General features: G+C 42.7%; 1 protein-coding gene across 1 annotated transcript in view; it reads left to right on the forward strand.

Moving 5' to 3' along the window:
* The window catches only part of rims2a (regulating synaptic membrane exocytosis 2a), a 1205442-nt gene that overhangs the window by 914293 nt on the left and 274593 nt on the right, over positions 1 to 16556 (forward strand). The window contains exon 28 of the mRNA XM_078540066.1: positions 15626 to 15732. Within this exon, the coding sequence (XP_078396192.1) occupies positions 15626 to 15732 (107 nt within the window). The remainder of the gene's footprint in view (positions 1 to 15625; positions 15733 to 16556) is intronic.

Here is a 16556-nt window from a genome sequence, read left to right on the forward strand (position 1 = left end):
GAATTCACACGTCCCTTTGTTTAAAGATAGATCAATACAAAAGACTATAGAATTCCAGCCGGCATGTCGCTCTGTTTCACCCTGGACAAAAAGGAACATTGAAACTCAATGGCCCTGCACGCCAATGCATAAAACGACGCGTGGTGATGTCGGGCATACGTCCCGACGTCACCACGCGTCATTCCAATCTTCAGTTCAGTGGGTGCGCACTGGAGTCGGCTGCCCGCCCGCCGAACTGTCAAAGGCCTGTTAAGGCCATTAATTAACTAATTAAAGTGATCGCCAGAGCTGCCCGTCCAACCTTAAGGTTGGCGGGCAGGCGAACAGCCCAAGCGGCCTTCGCATTTTTCATAAAACCTCATCCATGGGCAGGATGAGGTTTCATGAAGTGTTTATGAAGTAAATAAAATGTCTTATGAAAATTCATAAACATGTCCCAGCTCATGTGACAATGTCACATGAGGGGACATGTCTGAATAACTGTATTTTTTCTTTTTTCCAATGTTTTATTAATGAATTAATCTCCCTGAGGCAGCTCTGTGCCTTGGAAATTTCTGCGCTCTTTCACGCGCATGCGCAAAAGAGTGCAGGCTTCCTCCCCCCGCCCACACAGGTAGCGCTGAGCGCTTCCGGGTGTGCGTCACGCTGGGCGGGCCTTAATTGTCCTGCCCACGTAAAATAGCGGCATGCAGCTGATCGTGGGCGGCGATCGGCTCTGCACCCCACCCCGCTCCTGACCAATGGGGAGGAAATTCTCTCCAATGTGTGTAAGTTGGATGTGAATGGATCCTATCAACCTTCCTTTGTATTGTGATGGTTTCCCTCATCCGCACTAGACTGAGTGAATCTCAAGGCATTAAACAACAGCACAGGGTGATTGGAATCGACATCCACGCCATCCTCTATTTGGAAAAATGAATTTGAACTTGTCAATGTCACATGATGAGGGAAACATTTTATTGTCTGCTTTTAAATCAGCTAGAAGCTGCTTTGCAGACAGAGTTCCACCAAAAGCCACTGAACTAGCTGCAGGTCATCTAAGCAGCCAAGGTAATAAATAATACATTGAAAGTAGGGAAATCCTGACAGAAAGAAGGACTCCCTCAATCTGTTCCAACTTCAAGTTTACCTAGGATCCAGCCTCCTGGAAATTTAGCTACAAGAACCCCCACAGCTTACTGAGAATCCTTTTCTTTATCAGACCTTCGCTTCAATTTTAAAGGATTGACTTCATCTAAGAAACTACAGGCCTACCACAAAAGAGACTGAGATAATTATAAGCTGTAAAGGTATATTACCATCTATATCTAAACTTTGTGTTTGTGCAAGAGTGTGAGACGAGTAAGTGAAACATTGGGGTATTTTCGGGTTAAATGGATGTAAATAACTAACCATATTTAATTTAAAACTCACAAAAAGCTAGCTGCTGGAATCATTGAATTGGGGCACTCATGTTATGGGTAAGAAAATACACACCTCTTACATACAAACATACTGATCACAGGCAGTAAAAGGAAAACATAAATTCAGTCCTTGACAAGTAGTTAAGGTGAATAACATTGATGTATTTGGACACCCCCACAAGTGAAAACATCTTTGCTGCATGTACTTGTCGAACTCCTTCATAATTTTAGAGATGTCAATTGAGTCACCTCTTTTCTAGGGAAAAGAGTCCTAGAATGTTCATTGTGTCCTGATAGTTGTACCCTCTCAGTTGTGGTATCATTCTTATAAATCATTTATGTGCTCTCTCAATTGTATTTTCTTTCGTATAAAATGAAACTATACTCCAGTATTCCAAATGTGGTCTAAGATTCTATACAGGTTTAATATAACTTCTCTACTTTTCAATTCAATCCCTCTGGAAATGGCCCCAGTATTTTATTGCTTTTTTAATGAACTTATTAACCTGTGCCACTACATTTGATGATTTGTGTATCTGGATCCCAATTCTTGTGAATTTAGGCAATTAAATCTAAGGTCCCAGAAATGAATGAACAATGTTCAAATATACTCATTTCAGATTTATACTTTACACACTGAGGCAAACTATTTCAAAAAGTGTAGCTTTAGATGCAGTCAGTGATGCAATGCCCCTTTGTGTACAAACATGGTGGTATCATACAGAAAATTCTTAAACACCCTTTTAAATGTGATTTGTGGGAGTCTTTTGAAGCAAACACAACTTCAAACAAATTGCAAGATGCAAAATTAGGAAAGAGATTAAAAAAAATGAATTGAATCTGAAAATTCAGGTGCTCAACTAATTAAGACAATGCATAGCTGCCGCATGTTTTTTATTCTTTCATGGGATGTAGACGTTGCTGACGAGGCCAATATTTGTTACCCATCCCTAATTTCCCTTGAACTGAGTGGTTTGCTGGGCCATTTCAGAGGGCAGTTAGGAGTCAACCACATTTCTATAGGCTGAATTTTCCCCCCATCGAGGGGAGGTTGATGGGCGGGCGCGCTCCCAGTCGGTGCCCTTGATCGAGGCACGCCGCCATTTTACGTGGGCGGGCCAATTAAGGCCCACCCAGCGTGATGTCCGCACCGAAGCGCTATGCACTCCCTGTGTGGGCGGGGGGGAGGAATCCCAAAATTGAGAGTGCGCTCTTTCGCCCTCAATTGGCCATTGACAGGGCGGCGGGTGGCGATCCCGCCTTCCTGAAAATTTAAATGGGGCATGGTGACGTCGGGCATTCCCCCCGACGTCACCGCGGGTCATTTTACACGTCGGCAAGCAGGCCCCGCCTCCGCTCGCCAACTCGTAAAATTCTGTCCTGTTAGTCTGGAGTCACGTATGGAAGAGCATACTCATCTCCCTGAGGCTAGCGCTGCCTCAAGAAGATCGGCTCTAAATGTGAAAAAGACAAAAATAGAAAAATAAAATTTCCCTTACATGTCCCCTCATGTGACAATGCCACACGAGTTGGAACATGTCCATAATTTTCACAAAACCTTTATTTAAATTTTTTAAAGACTACATGAAACCTCATCCCGCCCGTGGATGAGGTTTCATGTTTTTTCTAGTTCCCACCTTAAGGTTGGACGGGTAGGTCCTTTAATTACTTAATTTACCCTGTCAATGGCCTCAATTGGCCATTGACAGGGCGGCGGGTGGCGATCCCGCCTTCCTGAAAATTTAAATGGGGCATGGTGACGTCGGGCATTCCCCCCGACGTCACCGCGGGTCATTTTACACGTCGGCAAGCAGGCCCCGCCTCCGCTCGCCAACTCGTAAAATTCTGTCCTGTTAGTCTGGAGTCACGTGTAGGCCAGACCAAGTAAGGTTGGCAGATCCCCTTCCCTAAAGGCCATTAATGAACCAGGTGGGTTTTTACAACAATCAGTACTAGTTGGTCATGCTCATCATTGCTGAAATTAGTTTTATATTCCAGATTTATTAATTCAATTCAAATTCCACAAGATGCCATGGTAAGATTTGAACCCATGCCCCAGAGAATTAGCCTGGGCTTCTGGAATACTAGTTCAGTGACATTATGCTACCATCTCCCCACAAGAAGTTTGCAGATCAACCTCCGAGCTGTTCTCACTTGACAGTAATGGCAGGAACTAGGAAGGTGCAGTTGGGGAATAATCAGCGGGTGAATTTATTTGTTGCTGCACTGCCATAACTTCTTCAGAAATTTGGCCACAACTCCATTTAGGTACATAAACTGAGTTTCCACCAAAATTACAGCAGCAGAACAAGAGAAATCTGAAGAAAGTTGCCTCCCATTTCCTGCTACCCAGGGATTTTTACTTAAGCAAACACCAAGTAGGTTCACTACAACCTGGAACCACTCATTCATACTTGAAAAATAGTAACTTGAGTGGGGTACCAGAGGGCAATTGGTACCCAAGCTGGGACTGCACCCTAATAAAACACGAAAACTATCGGCAAAGATACGGAAAAAAAGTGGGTGGCAAAAGAGAAAGAACCATAAAAAAGTTATGGCACAGAAAGAGGCCATTCAGCCCATCATGTCTGCGCCGGCTGAAAAAGTTAGCCACCCATCCTATTCCCACCTTTCAGCACCTGTTCTGTCGCCTTGCAGGTTACAGCAATTCAGGTGTAGATCCAGATACCTTTTAAATGAGTTGAGGGTTTCTGCCTCAACTACCAACCTGGGCAGCAAATACCAGACATCTGCCACCCTCTGGGTGAAAAAGTTTTTCCTAATATCCCCTCTAATCCTTCTACCAATCACCTTAAATCTGAGGCCCCGGTAATTGACTTCTCCGCTAGGGGAAACAAGTCTTCCCTGCCTACTCTATCTAGGCCCCTCATAATTTTGTACACTTCAATCAAGTCACCTCTCAGCCTCCTCTATTCTAAGGAAAACTCCAGCCTACCTAATCATTCCTTATTGCTGCAATTTTCCAACCCTGGCAACATTATTGTAAATCTCTTCTGTACTCTCTCCAGACCAATTTTGTCCTTCCCGTAATGTGGTGACCAGAACTGTATGCAACACCCCAGCTAAGGCCTGACCAGCGGTTTATACAGTTCCAGCATTACACTTCTGCTTTTGTATACCATATGCCTTTTATAACCACCGTATCCACCTGTCCTGCCACCTTCAGGGACCTGTGGACATGCACTGCAAGGTCTCTCACCTCCTGTACCCTTCTCACTATCCTCCTGTTTATTGAATATTCCCTTGCTTTGCTTTCCCTCCCAAAATGCATTGCCTCACACTTCTCCAGATTGAATTCCATTTGCCACTTTTCTGCCCACTCAACCAAACCATTGATATCATTCTGGAGTCCACAGCTATCCTCTTCACTATCAACTGCATGGCCGATTTTTGTGTCATCTGCAAATTTCCCAATCATGCCTCTCATATTTAAATCCAAATCATTAACATATACAACAAACAGTAAGGGACCCAACTGTGAGCCCTGTGGAACGACATTGGAAATCGCTTGTCATTTGCTGATCATTATTCTTTGTTTCCTGTCACTGAGGCAGTTTTGGATCCAACTCACCTCATTCCCCTGTATCCCAAGGACTTTTACTTTCCTGATTAGTCTACCTTGTGGGATATGTGAAATGCCTTACTAAAATTCATGTAGACACCATCCACTGCACTACTCTCACCAATCCTCCTTGTTACTTCCTCAAAAAATTAAATTAAGTTAGCAAGGCACAACTTTGCCTTAACAAAACCATGCTGACAATCCCTAATTAATCTGTGCCTCTCAGAACTGATTCCAATAATTTTCCCACTACCAAAGTCAGACTGACTGGCCTATAATTATTTGTCCTATCCCTTGCACCGTTTTTAAACAATGGTACAACATTTGCAGACCTCCAATCCCCTGGGACCTCACCTGTATCTAGTGAGGATTGAAAAATGATCCACAGAGCATCTGCTATTTACTCCCTGGCTTCCTTTAACAGCCTGGGATACAATCCATTCAGCCCTGGTGATTTATCCACCTTCAAAGATGCCAGTCCCTCCAGTACTTCCTCTCTCATTATGCTTATTGTATCTAATATTCCACACTCCTCTTCATTAACTGGAATGTCTGCATCATCTCTCTCGGTAAAGATAGAGACAAAGTACTCATTGAGAACAATGCCCACATCTGCTGCATCAACACATAAGTTACCTTGTACATCCCCGATAGGCCCTACCGTTTCCTTAGTTATCCTCTTCCTCTTAATGTACTGATGAAACATCTTTGAGTTTTCCTTGATTTTACCTGCCATTATTTTTCCATAACCTCCCTTTGCTTTCCTGATTTCAGTTTTTTATTTCACCCCTGTATTTTCTATGTTCCTCTAGGCTTTCTAACATATTCATTTTTTTGTGACTGTCATAAGCTTTCTTTTTCTGCTTTATCTCACCCTGTATGTTCCTAGATAGCCAGGGGGCTCTAGATTTGGCAGCACCGCCCTTTTTATACACTGTGCCTGTAGAATCTCGGTTTTGAATGCCTCCCACTGGTCTATCACTGATTCACTTTCAAGTAGCTATAACCAGTTCACTTTCGTCAGATCACCTCTCAGCTTCGTAAAATTTGTCTTGCCCCAAATTAGAATTTTTATTCCTGTTCTATCCTTATCCTTTTTCATCACTATTCTAAACTGTATAATGATCACTATCTCCAAAATGGTCACCCACTGCTACTTCATCACTTACCCAGCTTAATTTCCTAAGACAATCTAGAATTGCACTCCCTTTTGTCGGGCTTGTTACATGCTGTGCAAAAAAGTTCTCTTGAATGCAGTTTAAGAATTTTGTGCCCTCTGTGCCCTTCACACTGTTCGAATCCCAGTTGGTATTAGGGTAGTTGAAGTCCCTAACCATTATTGCCCTTTTGTTTTTGCACTCAGAAATTTGCCTACATATTTGCCCTCCTATCTCCATCTCACTATCTGGGCATCTATAGTATACTCCTAGTAGTGTGGCTGCTCCTTTTTTATTTCTGAGCTCAATCCAAATGGCCTAATTTGATGATTCATTTAGCATATCATCCCTCCTCATGGCTATAGTTGATTCCTTAACCAATAATGCAACACCCCACTTTTTTTTAGTCCCCTCTCTATCCTGTCTGAATGTCCTATATACAGGGATGTTTAGCTGCCAATTTTGCCCCTCCTTAAGCCAAGTTTCCATTATAGCAATGATGTCATGCTGCTACCTCTCTGTATGAACCACGTAGCTCTCAGCCTCGCAGATGTGTCACAGTGACTCCAGCTACCACTCGAGCTCCAAAACCCGGAGCTCAAGTTTCTGCAGCTGCTGACTCTTCCTGCACATGTGGTCATCTAGGTTACTGGTAGGGTCAACAACTTCCCACATGCTACATGACACGCATTCAACGCGACTGAGCTGCCCTGCAATGTCTTAACTTTACTTCAAGTTCATTAATTGCCCCAAAATCTTGTTTAAACTGCCTGAAGTCCTGCTGTTTAAACTGTCCCGAAGTCTCGCTGTTTAAACTGCCCTGAAGTCTTGCTGTTTAAACTGCCCCGAAGTCTCGCTGTTTAAACTGCCCCGAAGTCGCGCTGTTTAAACTGTCCCAAAGTCGCGCTGTTTAAATTGCCCCGAAGTCTCGCTGTTTAAACTGACCCAAAGTCTCCCTGTTTAAACTGCCCAAAGTCTTGCTGTTTAAACTTCCCTGAAGTCTCACTGTTTAAATTGCCTGGAAAAAAAAGTGTTAAACAAGAAGTAATTGATTCAGTTATGGATTAAGCAGGAAGCACAGGATGCAGAAGCACTTGACCTATTCTTGTCACTAATTATTCAAAACACATGAATTTCCACCTTCTCAATTAGCCTTAGATAGCTTAAAAGAGGTAAAATGTGCCAATCTCTCTGACCAAAATGATCCTGGTCCTCCCACCATTCTAATGTAACTAGTGTACATGTCACCTCCCATTGCTCAGGCAAGTGTTGTGAAATGTTTATTATGCATGAACTCTTTAAAAAGTGACTTTAAAATAAGATGATAGCCCCAAACATCCAAAGGTCTTAGTGTTGGTACTGATCTCAGCCCACTGTGAACCTTGGCCCCTGACCCTGCTCCTACAGAGTGTGCAGGTTAAAGGTGGTTACCTCATCTGCGTGATTTTGGTGGGCATTCAGACCATTATGAGTGCATTTCAGGCATTTGCTATAGTGAAGATGTTGGAAACAATGCTGTTGGGGAGAGCAGTGGTAACAGAATAGAACAGAAAAATAAGAAGCGTGGCCCATTTTCCCCTTTGAGACAACAGGCCTAGATCCTAGGAAGGATACACATCTAGCTGGAAATCTGGTATCCCTCCTCTTTCCCTACATACTAGCCTGCTGGCAGATTATTAGCTAAGAAAACTTGCATACTCTTTCTCTTGCAAGTGACCTTGCCCGGAGCAGGCTAAGATTCCACCCCAAACAAAGCCAAGTGGTTAATAGCAGCACAAGCTGGTACTTGGCATATCCAGGACAAGCTGGAGTTGTAGGCCTTCTGATGTACTTCCAGATGGTTTATGACCATTGCACACCATCAGGTCTACAGATCCTTAGGGTCAATGGCAGCAGTGAGCAGCAACAGCTATTTCGCCGATAAAAGCCAATTGAGATGTACAGGCACTAAGTTTACTGCAGGGGCATCAATACGTTAAACCATTAGTCACAAGTGACTTAATGACACAGATTTTTGAGAAACAGAGTCTTATAGTGTAAACTGTGTTAATCACATTACAAAGCCTGTTTATGAAAATGTAAAATTTTCAGACGTAAAGACTTCACCTTTGCTAAAAAGAATATTTACACAGTGTTCTAGACTCATAACTGTTGAATATTTAGCATGTTGCTCAAATGTATGTGATCACTTAATACAAAATGATCAAGATTTATTTTTCCTTTTGCCAAAACTAAATTATGGTATTCCAGGATCACGTTTCGTATTTCATCAGGAATGTCAGTAATATTTCATAAAACCCAAATCTTTTAACCAAATAGGGGAGGTGGTGGCATTGTGATATTGCCTCTGAACTGGTAATCCAGAGACTCAGGGTAATGCTCTGGAGACCTGGGTTTAAATCCCACCACAGCAGATGGTTGAGTTTGAATGCAATAAAAATCTGGAATTAAAAGCCTGATGATGACCATGAAACCATTCCGATTGTCGTAAAAACCCATCTGGTTCACTAATGTCCTTTAGGGAAGGAAATCTGCCGTCCTTACCTGGTCTGGCCTATATGTGACTCTAGACCCACAGCAATGTGGTTGACTCTTAAATGCCCTCTGAACACGGGCAATAAATGCTGGCCTAACCAGCGACGCCCGCATCCCATGAGCAAATTTACCAGTATCACCGGTATTAATTTACCCCACTTAATTACAAAACCGTTTTCTCCTGATTATAAATTTTCCCCTTCTTTTGTAGATAAGCATAAACCTAACCAATGACTAAGTTGATCAATATTAGGAGAAGTCATATAGCGGAGAGCTTGGATTAAATTATGTCTTACAGCTCACAAGCAGCAAAGTTATTAATTAGATATGGCCAGAACATGAGCAGTGCAGAATGGATCAACCAGCTCCTTTTATTGCACTTATGTTCCACATTAACTAAGTAATTCCAACGTTAACAGCTTACTGTACTGTTTTAGAATAACTAGGTACTACATGGTAGCTTCGGTGATGACTGTCTGTAAGGATTTTATTTTCCTCACAGTACTATCTCAACTCCAACATCATCAAAATAGAAAATGTAAAATATATTTCATGGAGGTAATATTGCATATGGGTCAAAAATAGAAAACACTGGCTATGCTCAGCAAGTCAGGGAGCATCTGTTGAGAGAACACAATTTGACATTTCAACTATTGAGCACTGAAATAGAGGAAGGGCTCAATGCCAGGTGTGAGGAGGGGTTCAATACCCAAAGCCTCTTGACAGAGGTGACATGACCTATCTTCTCATGTTTTCTGTTTTTGTTTTGGATTTCCAGCATCTGGCATATTTTGCTTTTTATTTATCGTTGCTTGGGGTGTAAGCTCTTCAGATTGTTTCTAACCTGTTTACCTGGATACGTTGTCAATGTTTGATCTCTATGATGAAATACAATATAGTTAAAGAACTCTGTAATCCAACAGATGGAACAATTGCATCATTTTCGTGGGGAAAATAAGTGGAAGAAAATAAATTGAACAATAACGGACTTCACTGTTTAAATTCTTTGTGCCCTTTATATTTGTAATCTTTAGGACTAGCTCAATTGCAGGAAAGTAAACATTTGTACAGGGCAGGGCATCCAAGCTGTTGTCTTTATAAATGTTCAGGAGGCCACACATTCAAATTTTATTTGCACATACACATTCATTTGTATATTTGTCAAGTTGCTGATATGAACAGACCTCGGCATTCTGAGCGAACAGCTCTTTAAAACCCCAACCAAAATTTCAGGCCTGCAAAATTGAAACTGGGTCAACCAGGATATAAACATGAGTTCAAATAGGAGTGAGTTGTCTGCATTGTGTGGACTATATTGCTAAAGTATGGGTGCCACAGATTGTACATCTGTATTAAGGCACAGCAATGTAAAACTACCCCTCTGTTCTTTTCAGTGGTGACTGTATAACCTAATTCATAAGCATATCTTTGCTACAAGCTTTATTCAATAGGAGTGGAGGGGGGTGGAGAGCAGTGGTGCTGGTGCTGTGGTCTCATATTCAGCTGGAACTGAGCAGGTGCAGCCATGTTGGACTTAATGAGAGTCTTTAAAGATTTTTGGTGCCTTCCACCTGGATTGTGACTACTTGGAAGTTCTCACCTCTATCTACAGTAAGAGGATCTGAGTACCAAATATGTGATTCTCAGTCGGTATTCTTTGTCTCTATTTATAATGGTGGACAAGGATCAATGCAAGTTGGAGGATAGGAGAATGAGACATCACTTGTAGATACATGATATACGTCTTCTTCCATGTGTGCTCTGCCTGAAGGCAAATCCTTGGCTCATTGTCTGCAAATGCTCCATCCTGAGCCATTTTTCTTTGCAGTTTTTGTCAGTGAAGGTTTGTCATTGCCTTCCACTCTAAGGAGCAGGGCAGGGAGGCAGGTCCCAGTCTACCTCAGCCAGAACGGGAACCGAACCTGTGCTGTTGGCATTAATCTAAACCACACGCTAGCCATCTAACCAACTGAGCTAGCCAGATATGATATTACCTGCTCTCAAAAGAATTTATAGACCAGATTCAATGAATGTCCTAGTGGAGAATTTTGTTATAAGGGTGTTCTCACCAAAGTGGGAGATGTGCCGGTGACTACATGAAGACCCGTGGCTGCAGGAAAGAAGACTGCACTGAAGTTTTATGTCACAGTAATTTGTGTTGTATCCTGAGGGGGAAGACTGGAGCCTGGCTTGTGCTGAGAAAACACAGCCTCTTGTCAGTCACCTCCAACTGCCATCATGCCACTGGAACCTGGATTCGTGCCCTGCAGATCAGTCCAATAGCTGATCTAATGGCAGCTATCAGATCCTGGAAGTCCTGTGGATGAAAGTACCTGAGCTGGAGAATAAGAGGGAGAAAGCAAACAATGAAGGGACAGAGTGAGGAGTTTGTGGCAGAGGAGGCATGTTCTTTCTTTTGGAATTCCTTCCAAAGGAGTTTGTCCCCTACAATCTCTTTCTTATCAATGTCACCATCATCCTAATCCATGGGACAAAATATTCTCCCATCCCGCTCCTTCTCCTAATCATCATAACCTTCATCTTCTTCCGACACTACTTCCCCACTGCTGTGATAGATCTTCAGTAAAGGAAGCTATAAACTCAGTATGCTTGGGCATAATTCCATTGGGATTAAGGGAATGGAAATTGACCTGTAAACTTCTGGCTATGCTATTTCACAGGGGTGCTATGATTATTAGATTATCCCATCAGTCTCCCTCTCCCCCACCGCTAGTGCAGAAGGCTTCTCCAGTAGCTTCATCACCTTCTTCTTGTAGGGAATTAACTTTCTGATGTCACCTCTGGTCCCTTGCCTTTCACTTGCATTGCAGACACGTTTTTCCTGCAACAAGATTGTGTGAACTAGGTGCATGTTCGAATTAGTGGAATGTGTACCTGATAGTATCAGACAGCTGATGTAATTTATCTACTTGCCATCAGCTTGATAAAACTTAGAAGAGGTACACACAAGTAATTGCTGAGAGGAGGCACTGCACAATCTCAATGACCTCTCAGTGCAGTGTGAAGGTTCAGTTTGGTAGTTATTAGTTTAGAGTGTGGACAATATGTTATTGCCCAAGGAAGAAAAGGGAACGAGGCTGCTGTGTTATCAAGTCTTCAAGTTGAATATTTTACCTGCTCTGGTCTGCAGCTCTGGTGATTGGAGAGGTGCCACTGCTCCCTCCCTGCACATAATAAGTGAGATATTTGTATGTGATTTTTTTTCCTTATGAGTATTTAATAGTCTTTCTTGTTCTCCTTTGCTACATCTTTTCCAAAGTTGTCTGAAGGTCAATGTCACAAATTGAAGCCTACCACAGGAATCTACTTGTGTTCATTATTTCAGTTGCTCCCTTAAGCAGTCTGCTCTGTTTATGGGAGTTGCCAAACTCTGTCTCCTATTTGTTTGTGTGGTATGGGACCCTGGGACAATGAAAACCCCCTATCTTCTGGACTGCTGTCAGTGTCTTTTTAATCTCTCCAAAGTCAGAGCGTGATAATAGTTGATGCAATGAAATTGTACAAAAGGCAAACATACAGAACAGCTGAGTATATTGAGAAATACCTGTTTAATTCTTGATTTCTGTTTGCATATTACTACAAAAATAAAGAACACTCAGTGACTCAGCCATCTATATATGCTCTTTGCTTATTGTAAGCTGAGTCAAAATTCTGAAACTCGCTAACAGCAACTGTTGGTGTACTTACGCCAGATGGACTGCAGTGGTTCAAGAAGGCGGCTCATCACCATCTTCTCACAGGCAATTAGGGATGGGTAACAAATGCTGGCCTTGCCAGTGATGTCTGCATCTCGAGAGAGAATTTTAAAAAAAAATTCTTACCTCCAGCCTGCTAAAAACATAGAAAATAGGAGCAGGAGTAGATCATTCGGCCCTTCGAGCCTGCTCCACCATTCAGTATGATCATGGCTGATCATCTACCTCAATGCCATACTCCCACACTCTCCCCACACCCCTTGATGCCTTTAGAGTCCAGAAATCTATTTATTTCCTTCTTAAATATATTCAGTAACTTGTCCTCACAGCCTTCTGTGGTGCAGAAATCCACAAGTTCACCACCCCCTGAGTGAAGAAGTTTTCCCTCATCTCAGTCCTAAATGGCCTACCCCGTATCCTGAGACTATGACCCCTTGTCCTAGACTACCCAGCCAGAGGAAGCATCATTCCTGTATCCAGTCTGTCCATCCCTGTTAGGATTTTATACGTTTCAATGAGATCCCCTCTCCTTCTAAACTGCCTTGAATACAGGCCTAGTCGGCCCAATCTCTTCACATACGACAATCCTGCCATCCCAGAAATCAGTCTGGTAAACCTTCGCTGCACTCCCTCTATGGCAAGTATACCTTTTTTTAGGTAAGGAGACCAAAACTGCACACAATACTCCAGGTGTGGTCTCACCAAGGCCCTGTACAGCTGCAGTAAGACATCCTTGTTCCCATGCTCAGGTCCTCTCACAATGAAGGCCAACATACCATTTACCTTCCTGACTATTTGCTGCACCTGCATGCTTGCTTTCAGTGATTGGTGTACAACAACACCCAGGCCCCTTTGTACATCAACATTTCCCAACCTATCAACTTTTAAATAATACTCTGCCATTCTGTTTTTCCTACCAAAGTGGATAACTTCACACTTATCCACATTATACTGCATCTACTTTGTATTTGCCCACTCACTCAACCTGTCTAAATCACCTTGAAGATTCTTAACATCCTCCTCATCACCCACATTACCACCGAGTTTTGTGTCATCAGCAAACTTGGAAATGTTACAGTTAGTTCCCTCATCCAAATCATTGATACTTACTGTGAATAGTTGGGGCCCAAACACTGATCCTAGTGCACGATGATATCAGGCAAGCGTCCCAACATCATTGTGCACTTGCGTGATGTTTCGGTTGGCGGGTGCATGCGGGAGTCGGCAGCGCGCCTACTGACAATTAAGAGGCCTATTAAGGCCATTAAAGTATTAATTAAGAAAGATTTTTCACTGCCCGTCCAACCTTACGGTTGGTGGGTGGGCAAATTGGCCAAGCAGCCTTTGCATTTTTGAGGAAACCTCATCCATTAAAGAAAAAATAAAAATGTTTTGACATAATTTTCCTTATGTATATGTTCATGTGAGTGAGTCCGATGTGGGGGCATTTTTTTCAGGTTTTCGAAATCTTTATTTTTGAGTTTAATATTCTTCAGCTCCCTGAGGCAGCTCTCTGTCTTCAGGGAGCTTTCATCACGCACTCCCCCACGCCCACGTAGACTTCATCGCTCACCCTCCTCCCACCCCCACCCCAGCAGCGCTGAGCCTTTCAGTGCGCATTTCACGCTGGGTGGCCATTAATTGGCCAGCTGGCGCGAAATCATGGTCAGGGGCCGTTCACAGGCGGTGGACCGTTTCCCTGGCCTACCTGCTGTGCTCATCCGACAACCCGAAAATCCTGCCCATAATCTTTCTCTTGTGCAAGCAAATTTTCCCCTCAGTTTAGGCTGCGGCCGGGATTTCCCGGCCCCGTTGTGGCGAGACTCGCCGTGGGAGATTCGGCAGCCCAGCCAAAAGTCCATTAACTTTTGCCGGGAACAGAAGATCCCAGCAGCGGACGGGGCCAGAAAATCCCCCCCATATGTATTTTACATTTCAAAGGACACATTAGGGTTTTCAGTACAAAATAGAATATGGTCAGTGTGCAGAATGAGGAAAATATGGAACATAATAAAATCATTGAATCTAAAATAATGTCATAATTTACCATTAAGCTTAATGTCTTTGATTAAACACAGTGATAATGAGATCATAATGAGCCATTTGCAGTTCAGTTTAGCAATTGCTTTGATTTCTGTTGCCAAGGCAGTCTGGTGAGTATAGTAATGTGTCTTTATTGGTTTTTGTTTGCAAAGTTACCTGGAGACAGCTTGGATCAGTGATAACCTGTTTTCACACAACACTTCAGTAGACAATGTTCCTGACGCTGAGGTTAGAGAAGCTCCTAAAAGTGATATTCCATTGATATGGGAGCATAGACCTTGCATGGATTTGGGGACTGAAATTGGATGCAATAGAGGAGGAGGAGGAGGAGGAACTTGGGGTGGAATCCATTTCCCTCAGGTTTCCACGTTTTTCCTAGCTCAAAGAAAATAATCCAATTGAGGGGCAGCTTTTGCCTGGCACCCCTCTGTCTTAACAATCTTTTGAAGGTGAATGAGGATAGTAGGACTAGTGGGATTCTAGGATTTCCTGCAAAATCTATGTAAGTGTACCTGCTTGAAGTGTAAATGGAGCTACAATTACATTTTCAATTGGCATTCGATCCAAAAGAGGTTCGCTGCAATTTGCAGACAGGTAAGCATATGAGGGAGAATCTTTCCAATAAAAGTTTGGCACTCTATGACTTTAGCACACTGGCCTATGTCACCTCTGAGCCCATGGAGTGGCAAGGCGTTGCCCTGTATCCTGCTGTGTAGGCGAAGTGGGTGTCCTAATAGCACAGTGCTAACATGGGCACCTGTCCCTAATGATTAAATTACCTTATCCAATGGGATTTGGGTTAGGATGCCTGTGAGGCCAGATGGGCATAACTTCCATCCCACCATACCTATGGCAATTCAGTGGCCCCTTTGCAGTTTCTACCCACAGAGGTTTCTCTAGTATATCAGCAGTGCAATTGAAATTGTTTTTATTTAACAGGCAAAGAAATTTTGGTGCTATTACCCAGTTCACAATCCAATGTTAACAATGTCAAATTCTCTTTTATTTTAAAAGCAAATTTTTGAATCCATGGTTTTGAGATGTAACTTTGTCTGTTCCCAAACCAATTTCAATCTCAATAATTAGCTTTGATGTCAGACACTCACGAGCACTAGTAAAGGAGTAGAGGGGTCAGCAGGATAACTGACAATTGCAAGTTGACTGTTTAACTTGGCGCTTTGTCCACAGGTGCAATGGATGTAGAAGAGAGGACTCGCCAAATGAAAATGAAAATGAGCAAGTACAAACAGGTAGCAGCATCAGATTCAAGGTTGGAACAGGAGTATCATTCTAAGGCAAGTGCAAAATGAGACCCTTCCCCAGCATGTATAAAGCACATGTAAAACAAAAATGTGGGGTATTAACTTGGACGTAAGTTGTAATTTTATTTAGAACAGAGCAATGTGCTCATTATAATAGAATCAGAAAATGCTGGAAGTAGTCAGCAGGTCAGGCAGCATCTGCAAAGAGAGAGCCAGAGTTAACTTTTCCTTTCATTGACCTTTCATCAGAACTGGGGAAGTTAGAGAAATTACAAGTTTTAAGTAAGTACAGAGGCAGGGAAAAGGTGGGAAGGGTAGGGAAGAACAAAAGGGAAGGTCTGTGATAGTTTGGAAGGCAGGAATGATTAAATAGCAAAAGAGATGAATTTGCAAGGCAAAATGTGACAACGGGATAAGTAAGAAAAACGAAGGGGTTCTAGAGGCGCCGCAGATGGTAACAGTAAAATCAATATCAGCACCTCTCTCTCTGTAGAGTCCTTATTGACAGAGAGTTGCTAATCATGGCTTATGCCATGGTATCACTATGGGACAAGACGAGGAAGTAGGCCCCAATAGCTATCTCAGGCAGTACAGGGGTTGAACCTGCAACATTGGTGTTATTCTGCACCAGACTCTCTAGCTATCTAGTCCACTAACCTAACTGGCTCCCTATCAGCACCTGGAAAAACATGGGCAGTGACTATATCTTTGAACTCAATGTTACTTCCGGAAGGTTGTAAAGTGTCTAATTAAAAAATGAGATGCTGTTCCTCAAGCTGCTTTTGAGCTTCAAGGGAACTGTGTAGTAAAAACGGAAGTAGGATGGAAAATTAAAATGCAAGCAACCAGAAGCTCGG

The sequence above is a fragment of the Cetorhinus maximus genome, chromosome 4, assembly GCF_964194155.1.
Source record: "Cetorhinus maximus chromosome 4, sCetMax3.hap1.1, whole genome shotgun sequence".
NCBI classification, from domain to species: domain Eukaryota; kingdom Metazoa; phylum Chordata; class Chondrichthyes; order Lamniformes; family Cetorhinidae; genus Cetorhinus; species Cetorhinus maximus.